The sequence below is a fragment of the Poecilia formosa genome, unplaced genomic scaffold, assembly GCF_000485575.1.
Source record: "Poecilia formosa unplaced genomic scaffold, Poecilia_formosa-5.1.2 Scaffold96, whole genome shotgun sequence".
In the NCBI taxonomy this organism is placed as follows: Eukaryota; Metazoa; Chordata; class Actinopteri; order Cyprinodontiformes; family Poeciliidae; genus Poecilia; species Poecilia formosa.
This window is the reverse complement of record NW_006800035.1, coordinates 402,267-411,277: the sequence shown is the minus strand read 5'-3', so window position 1 is coordinate 411,277 and position 9,011 is coordinate 402,267. Positions and strand designations below refer to the sequence as shown.

The following is a 9,011-nucleotide window of genomic DNA, read 5'->3' as shown; positions in this document are numbered from 1 at the left end:
CAAGTGTTCAGAATCATGTCCAGAAGGTTCTGATCCTGTGTGTTCCTGCCAGGCCGCCATCCGCAAGGAGCTCAACGAGTTCAAGAGCACAGAGATGGAGGTCCATGAAGACAGCAGGATCTACACCCGGTGAGGCCGCCGCACACACCCACGTTCACTGGAGTATCAGTACTGTTGGCCTGGCTAAAGTATTCATACCCACGTGAACTTTTTCACCTTTTTACACAGCCTAGTGTTTTATTAGGATTCGATGTGACAGAACAGCACAGTTAGTCATTGCAAAGTGGAGGGAACACAATACATGGTTTTAGCATCTACAGGCCAAGAGATTTAACTTAAAATGCTCTAAATCAGGGGTGTCCGAAGGGACTGACTTTGTGCAGCGACTCAAACTTCCCTTCAGGATAAGTGGTTGATGCCAGTGGAGACTTTATTTAGTTACAGATGGATTATAATTTTACAATAGAAATATTGACTACAGCAAAAGTACCTGATAAGCAGGCTTTATCCGTCACATCAATCGAGCTTTACTGCATCCAGATCTGATTTTAATGGACTGATCAAATTTGGCTACATACAAGAGTGGCCTAAATCTTGTTTTTATTGCTTAAAATTGATAAAAATGTTTTATGAATTTCAGTTGAGACCTTTAATAATTCACAAAATAAATCCCTTTTTTAAATGAGGCATAGCTGCAAAACACTTAACATTCTGGGTCTACAATAATTTACACATCCCTTTCTAACAAAATAAATACTGTTTTATACACTTAATCAAAGTGATGTATCTTGGTTTATTATTGTATAGGTAAAATGAAAAGTTAGTATTTTGTTTCTTTATTTCTCCCCCTCATCTTTTAGGGCCCACAAATCATTTTCTCTCGACATATTTTGGCCCATGTGACAACAGAATTGTACACCTCAGATCCAAATCATGAGTCATTTTTCTTCCATGTCACAGTGATGATCTGCCTTCTGTCACATAAGATTCACTGAATCAGTGGAAATTTTGGAGGAAGCCTCATGTTTACAGCTGTTTCCATGTGTGTTGTCCTGCAGATACCACCGGCCCTAGCTGCTCACATCACCATGCAAAGCACTTAGGAAGAAGCAAGCAGCAGCTTGTTCCATTTCCTGAAGATGGCGCCAACGTGCCTGAAGAGTCTCAGGATGTTGTTGGACTGTGGCAGAGTCTGCAGGAGACGATGGGGCCGGTGGGCCCGGTGGGTCCGGTGGGCCTGGTGGGTGTTGGAACGGCTCAGTGACTGAACCATGAGCCGGTTCTGCCTTAACGCTCCTGAACACTGGTAACAGGCTGAGGCCAAACATGAGACTGGTTCAGAACCAGCCTCTGATTGACTGTTTTTGTTAATCACAATCCCATATCACTAGATGATTTTTGATAAAAGCACCTTATGCTTCCTAACGGGGTTAAATAAAAACTTAGCCTTTAATTCTGTTTATATTTGAGATTTTTGAAAGCAGGAAAATGTACATATTTTTCTCTTCCTGCCTGTTTTATGGTACTTTATATATGCTGCTCCCGAGCTGGATGCAGCTGTATGGAACAATAATGTAGAATAAATAAACTTTGTATTGTAAACTACTGACTGGAAATGCTGACATGTTTTAATTGTTTAGTGTTTCTCTGATGTTATTTCTGAGCATTAAAGGTACAGAAACTGTAAGCTGTGTCGTCTGCAAACACTGAATAACTGATCGATCTGATTAGAAAATAAAAAAAGCAATGATTTATGAACGCTTCTTGTTTCTGTTTCTATTTCTTTCGATTCTCTGGTGTATTTTTGGAATATGCAGTTACCTGAGCTTGGCCACATGAGGGCAGTGTTGTATGAAGGACTATCACCAAACTGTTGAAGTAAGAGGGCTTTTATAGTATTCAGTTTCAGAAAGTTCCTGATCTGTAAACATGCAGAAAAAGAAAAATAGGACATTGGAAAGCTATTTATATTTCTATACTTTATTCTATGTAGAGACAGGAGACAGAATAGCTGGATTTTATATGGATTTTATCAGTTATGTGGAAAATCAATATTTTCTTGAGTTGGTGCTTTGACTGTTATACCATTAAAGGAGTCGACAACAAAACACGAAGGAAAAATATTTTTTAAAAATGTAATCCTTTATAACAGCTTTCCACAGTGCCAATAGAAATGCTACAAAAATCCAGCCACATAGGTAGAAATAAATTGCAAAACAGCAGCCTGGGGGGCAAAATAGGACACTGTCGGGCAGGTGTTTTGGAAAACGGTCTTTTTGGAAACGATTGAGTTTCTCTTTTTTTTTTTCTTTTATCTTAAAGTATTTATTATTCAGTGTCAACATGAAATACTCTGAGATGTAAATACAAGTCTGAAAACTTTCAAGTTTGTGTTGAACTACCACATAAAATAAGTCGGAGGGAGATTGTGATTTTAAAGTGTCTAAAAGGAAAAAGTTCAAGGGGCCTGACTACTTTTGCATGGCACAGTGCATTTGTAGCTTAGCAGATAGAAAACATTCATGGCAAAAATAGACAAATATACATATATATAATGTATGTATGTATATGTGTGTGTTTACATCCTTATGTATGTATGTATATACAGTGATGGCATAGTTACTTTGAAAAAGTAACTTTAATTGGATTACTGATTACTCCTTTAAAAAGTAACTTGGATTACTGACTACTTGATTTGGAAAGTAACTAAGTTCAAAAGTGGGTAGTGTGGTTACATTACTTGAGTAAGTGGGGTAAAGTAGTTTCAATGCACTGTACCTTTTTTCTTTCAAATTATTATTACTGCTACATAGATTGACATTGCATTTAAGTAAATATACTTTAGATTGGAAGCATTGTTTCCAATCTGATGTTTATGCAAATTTGAGCATAATTAACATTTTATACATGTCAGTGATGTCACTGTTTACATCCTTGTTATTTATTTTGTTTTAATAAACATTATTTTATTTGAAAGGTTACATAAAAGTTTGTTTATTTTATATTAAAGTAAAACTAATTAAAATAAAATACCAATGTCCACCTGCTAAACTCCTGGATGAGCAGGGCAGGTTTAAAGTTTGATTATTGTCAAATTGGCCAATGTGTGTGGACAGTCACACATATAGCTGCCCAAAGACTGCTGCATAATTGTGGAATGCTTTGGCACTAGTGGAGAACATGTATCCCTTTCATGCATTATGATCCTTTACATCATTACTTTTTTCCAAAGTGTTTTTGATTTTCTTAAGTCAAATGAAAAAGTTGGGGAAAATGTTTTTGTAAAATAAATTTTTTTGTAGGATTTTTCCAAATGACCAGTCAGGTGGACAACATGCGCTTAGTTTTTCTTTTTACTAATGAACTCCTGTATATTATAATGTGAACATATTTTGACATTAGTTGACATAATGCATAAATATAGAGCATCTCATCTTAACAAAACAGTCACTATTATCTCATCTGTTTTCTTCCCTCTCATTCAACTGCTTGATCTAATTTTGGCTTCTCTCAGCAGTATAATATTAATGTGGACATTTCTAATTTTACAAAACTAGCATCACTGAACATGACATTTCCATCATTCTGTTGTTTTCTGCAGGACGACAGCACAGTCTTTTCAGTTTCAGACTTATAAAGATGCAAGTCTATCTTGCATTAAAATGTGGCTGCAAACAACACATTGGATGCAGATTAGTTTGGTGTGCAGGTTGGATCGTTGCATGTTGATGTTTTGTTTCAGTGAGGTTTCAATGTTCTCCAGGCCTCAACCTCAAAGGGTGCCTCAGACCAGTGGTGTCCAAAGGCGATCGCCTTTGGACACCAGGCATCCTGCATGTTTTAGTTCTCTCCCTGGTTTAACACACCTGGATCACACAGCTCATTAGAAGCCCTAAGAAAAACATGGACTTGCTAAGAAGTTCTTTACTACCATCAGGCAGAGAACTAGAACATGCAGGACGGTGGCCCTTGAGGACCAGCTTTGAACACCACTGCCTTAGACACCAGTCTACATTTTAATGGTGATGGGATGGTCCTAGCATTCTTGAGCGTGTCTGGATGGAACTGTCATTTATTAGTACATTCTGTACAGGTACCAGGCATTGGCAATATTCGTGTTAAACAAGTGAAAAACCCCCACTTACGTCAAAATGAAGTCCTGGCTCTGATAATCAATACGTTCTTGACTTTGGGTATCTGAGGTATGAAATGACCTTATTCTACTACAATACTTAAAGAAAGTCTAATTAGACGATATTAAGCAGACTATTCAGGTATGCTAGAAATGAATTAAATCTAAGAAGCTCATTCATTGAGAATCATTCTCAAATAATTAATTGTTTGCATCCCTTGTGTTGTTTATAAAGGTAATGTATGTAAGGGGGGTGTTGTTTTTGAAAATCATATTATTTGATGGTCATGTTGGAGATGAAGCAGTAGAGACTCCGAGTCAACATGCTTGATTTATTAACATCAGCAAGCAGGTGCAGAGTTATACAGAGACAATGAAACAGCACACACACACACACACACACACACACACACAAGTCTGACAGGATGTGTTGGATCAACAGAACCCTGGTGAGTTTCATCATCTTCAAACTGATTGATGCTCAGGGTCCTCTGGGAACTTCTCCATGTGATTGTTTTTAATAAAAAATAAATATATTTTTGGTCTCGTATGAAATAATAGGAGTGAAACACACCAATCAGAAAGAGCTGGAATTTTCAGTTTATTTCTTTCATCCAATTAGAACTCATTTTGCTCTGTCCCTAGGAAGATAAAGGATTAGCTCGTTGGTCACAGTAATAACTTTAAGAGACAAATCTCATCATGTCTCTGAGGGGCAGACTTTGTGATAAACTGGTTAAGTTGTGTGTTGTCTATCAATCAAACCTGAGGCTGTGTGCTGTGTCTGTTCAGTAGAACCAGAGTTGATTCTGAGAGGTTTCTGTAGACATGTGGACCTAAACGTCAACCTTAGTGTTTTGTTTATTTATACTTTAACTGGATTTAGGTTGGTTATTTTGGAAATATTGTAAATTAATAATCCTGGCCTATATTGTGAGGTTCTGCAGGGAACATCTGGAGGGCTGAATCATTTTCTGTTTCCATGCTTCTTGAAGCTTATTTTAGTTCCCAAATATTGGATCCTGGACGGGGCTGCAGAGTGAACAATAAATTTGGGTCATTATTTTTGTGGTACCTTGATGTTACTTTGAAAATACACAAAGCAGAAATTTGTGTCCTTTTGACAGAGATGGAATAGATGATAAGACAAATGAACAGACAACTGGTGGGACGTACAGTGGACAAAAACACAACATTATGAGTTTGTTTGGCCCATCTACAGCTGGTATCACACAGAAACAAGGTTTTGGTGTTTTTGTGTCAGAACTTTATCTTTCACTCTGAAAGCTTGGAGTGTTTTTTTTTAAGACAATATGTGGTCCTGATTGGACTTCCACCTTGGTTCTCAAAACCAGATGATCAAGCATCTGTAACCTACTGGAGCTGATAAAATATACTTTTGTGTTAACTCTAAGAGTATTAGATCAGAGGTTCTTGGTCTGTAGGACCGGTTTTCCTCTGTGTTCTACTTGATCAGTAGATTTAAATTTTCTACCAGACATCGATCCAGCTCACACAGAGCNTCAGTGTATCTACAATAACTTATAATTTGTATTGGGAAAAATGTACTAGAATATATTACAATAGATTTCCAGTAATGAGGAATAAATATATTTTTGGTCTCGTATGAAATAATAGGAGTGAAACACACCAATCAGAAAGAGCTGGAATTTTCAGTTTATTTCTTTCATCCAATTAGAACTCATTTTGCTCTGTCCCTAGGAAGATAAAGGATTAGCTCGTTGGTCACAGTAATAACTTTAAGAGACAAATCTCATCATGTCTCTGAGGGGCAGACTTTGTGATAAACTGGTTAAGTTGTGTGTTGTCTATCAATCAAACCTGAGGCTGTGTGCTGTGTCTGTTCAGTAGAACCAGAGTTGATTCTGAGAGGTTTCTGTAGACATGTGGACCTAAACGTCAACCTTAGTGTTTTGTTTATTTATACTTTAACTGGATTTAGGTTGGTTATTTTGGAAATATTGTAAATTAATAATCCTGGCCTATATTGTGAGGTTCTGCAGGGAACATCTGGAGGGCTGAATCATTTTCTGTTTCCATGCTTCTTGAAGCTTATTTTAGTTCCCAAATATTGGATCCTGGACGGGGCTGCAGAGTGAACAATAAATTTGGGTCATTATTTTTGTGGTACCTTGATGTTACTTTGAAAATACACAAAGCAGAAATTTGTGTCCTTTTGACAGAGATGGAATAGATGATAAGACAAATGAACAGACAACTGGTGGGACGTACAGTGGACAAAAACACAACATTATGAGTTTGTTTGGCCCATCTACAGCTGGTATCACACAGAAACAAGGTTTTGGTGTTTTTGTGTCAGAACTTTATCTTTCACTCTGAAAGCTTGGAGTGTTTTTTTTTAAGACAATATGTGGTCCTGATTGGACTTCCACCTTGTTTCTCAAAACCAGATGATCAAGCATCTGTAACCTACTGGAGCTGATAAAATATACTTTTGTGTTAACTCTAAGAGTATTAGATCAGAGGTTCTTGGTCTGTAGGACCGGTTTTCCTCTGTGTTCTACTTGATCAGTAGATTTAAATTTTCTACCAGACATCGATCCAGCTCACACAGAGCGGTGATGAAAGCCCAGCTGGCCTTGGGGCCCTTTTTCTGGACCATGTCGACCACTTCCCGGACTTTATCCCCCTGGGGTTTCTGACCAAGATCCATCTCACCATCATTCAGAATGTTATTCTCTAGCATTCTGTCCAGAATCTGTTGCAGAATTGGTGGGGAGATTGTGGTTGCAAGCTGAGCCCGTACATTTGTCAGCATCTGAACCCAGTCGACCGAGGAGTTTGGAGACGCTGCTGGAACAAGACCTGGAAGACGAGGGAAGAACAGATTTCAGGGTACTAAAATTCAAGAACAAAACAAATCACAGCCACCACAACAAACCCTGATCTTTAAGTGGGTAGTAAATGACATAAATGGCTTCAGTCTGTGATTCTTCAGACTGAAGCAATTGTGGAAATCCATATTGGACCATAAAAATTGAATTCTGGCACAGTTTTGGGCAGAGAAGGGTTAGGGTTAATTCAGAAGGCCCCCATGCTTAAATCTGACGTGAAGTTCTTCTGTCTGTGACTGACCTTCATCTGCAGCCTGAGGATTCAGCCTCCTGAGCTTATTCACCAGGTCATTCCTGTTGAGCTTCTTGAAAAGAATCGCCATGACAGACACAGCACCTCTGGGCCCATACTTCTGCATCATCAGATCCACGACCACCTCCCTCTTTACTTTCTCCAACTTGCTTTTTTTGATGGGATCAAAGCCATTCCAGGTCTCCTTCTTCAGATGTCACATGAAGGTGGAGAATTCCTCCTCGGATATATTTTCCAGGATATCAACCTTACAGCTCTGGTCTGGAGCACCAATCCACAAAGGCGGATGTCCTGCAGTGTTTTGATTTGTCTCTGCTTCAACACACCTGAGTCAAATTGGTAACACTTTATTTGAAGGGGGTTGAATAAGACTGATGATAAGTTGGTGAAGATTTCTTCTTCACCAACACACAGCACGCCTGTTCGTGCACTGCTGCCTCTCACTGGTGGAGATGGTGTATTGCACTACTTAGCCCTTGTGTNGCAGACGACAAGATCCAGATATTTCTTTTCTGCCAACAGATGTGCACAGCTGTGCCTTTAAGCAAACTCCATCTTATCTGTTCAATATTAACAACTGCAGAGACTCTCCTCACAATAACCATGGATGGTGATAGGATGGACGACCCAGACCAGGAAAGAGATTCACAGTTTAACACACCTCTCTGCAGTTTTTTTACTTCCTCCAACTTGCTTTTTAGGACAGGACATATGTAACAGGCTGAACAGTTGAAATAATAATAAAACACCAGATAAAATGCCATTGATCCTTATGCTGGGTTAAGTAAGTAATCCAGAGTTTGACTGCTTACTCTTTACATTGATGCAACTGGAGTGTTTTTTTTTTAAGACAATATGTGGTCCTGATTGGACTTCCACCTTGGTTCTCAAAACCAGATGATCAAGACACTGAAAAACCCCCATTAAGTATAGCTCAAGTTTACCTCTGAGAAAAAGAAGAAAACCTGTAGTCTGACTTAAGGGACCACTTTGTCTTATGGGGGAATTAAACAGCTGCGTTGCAAAGGTATGAAATTGTGCTGTCAAACTGAAAATGTAAACTCTTGATGTTTGGCATTTAAAATTTCATTTACGTTATTACACCTTTATTTAACCAGATATCATACCTGATGAGACCAAGACCTCCTTCATGAGGATGACCTGGACAGAAAAGCTCAGCAGCAGACATCATGAAGGCAGACATAATAGATAGTAACAACAACAACTGATACAATACTTATAAACAGGATGAGGTCAATTCTTGTGATGTTTCTGGAGAAGATGTGGGTTTTAATAAGTGTTTACTTCTACCCACTCCTGTGAATGTTTATTGTATTGCTGTCATTTTATTTGTAATTTGGAGCGTTCAGTAAACTTTGAAAATAAGAAAAACAAATACAACTGAGATTAGAAATGTACAAAGAGCAGCACATATTGCACAGGAACACAGGAACTGGAAAGATGAAAAACTTTAGGTCAGTTTTAGTTCAGACACAAGAATAAGAGACACAGGATGTCATTCTAGCTTTAAGGCATTACAGCTTTCAGTTCTCAGGAGAAAAGTACTTTAATAAATACAAACCATGCCAATAAGAGCCTTGAACACCAAAGACATCCAATGTTTGTCATTTTACATCCAGGGAAGACATGTAAGCCTTAAAGTATATTTCACATGGCTGGGTGAAGCTGCTAAAACCAGCGCTGAGTCTCTGACATCAGTGGCTGAAGTACATGTCAATTCAACATCTCC

The 9,011-nt window shown here is 38.3% G+C and overlaps 2 protein-coding genes across 2 annotated transcripts in view; one reads left to right on the top strand and one right to left on the bottom strand.

The window, feature by feature from the left end:
• The window catches only part of phactr4a (phosphatase and actin regulator 4a), a 37,568-nt gene extending 35,806 nt beyond the window's left edge, over positions 1-1,762 (top strand). Inside the window, exon 15 of the mRNA XM_016674487.1 lies at positions 1,059-1,762. Within this exon, the coding sequence (XP_016529973.1) occupies positions 1,059-1,074 (16 nt within the window). The 3' untranslated portion in view covers positions 1,075-1,762. The remainder of the gene's footprint in view (positions 1-1,058) is intronic.
• A 4,038-nt stretch (positions 1,763-5,800) lies between these two features.
• Positions 5,801-7,612, bottom strand: LOC103142362 (caspase-1-like). Its single transcript, XM_016674477.1, has 2 exons — positions 7,250-7,612; positions 5,801-6,979 (listed from the first exon to the last, which is right to left on the bottom strand). The coding sequence occupies exons 1-2, from the start codon at positions 7,368-7,370 to the stop codon at positions 6,675-6,677; spliced, it is 426 nt and encodes a 141-aa protein (XP_016529963.1). The 5' UTR covers positions 7,371-7,612; the 3' UTR covers positions 5,801-6,674.
• Positions 7,613-9,011: the final 1,399 nt, after the last annotated feature.

Coding starts and splice junctions, on each gene's coding strand:
- LOC103142362 (XM_016674477.1), bottom strand. CDS start 7,370: ATGATGCAGAAGTATGGGCCCAGAGGTGCTGTGTCTGTCATGGCGATT. Junction 6,980..7,249: donor TCCTCAGGCTGCAGATGAAG/GTCAGTCACAGA, acceptor CTCGTCTTCCAG/GTCTTGTTCCAGCAGCGTCT.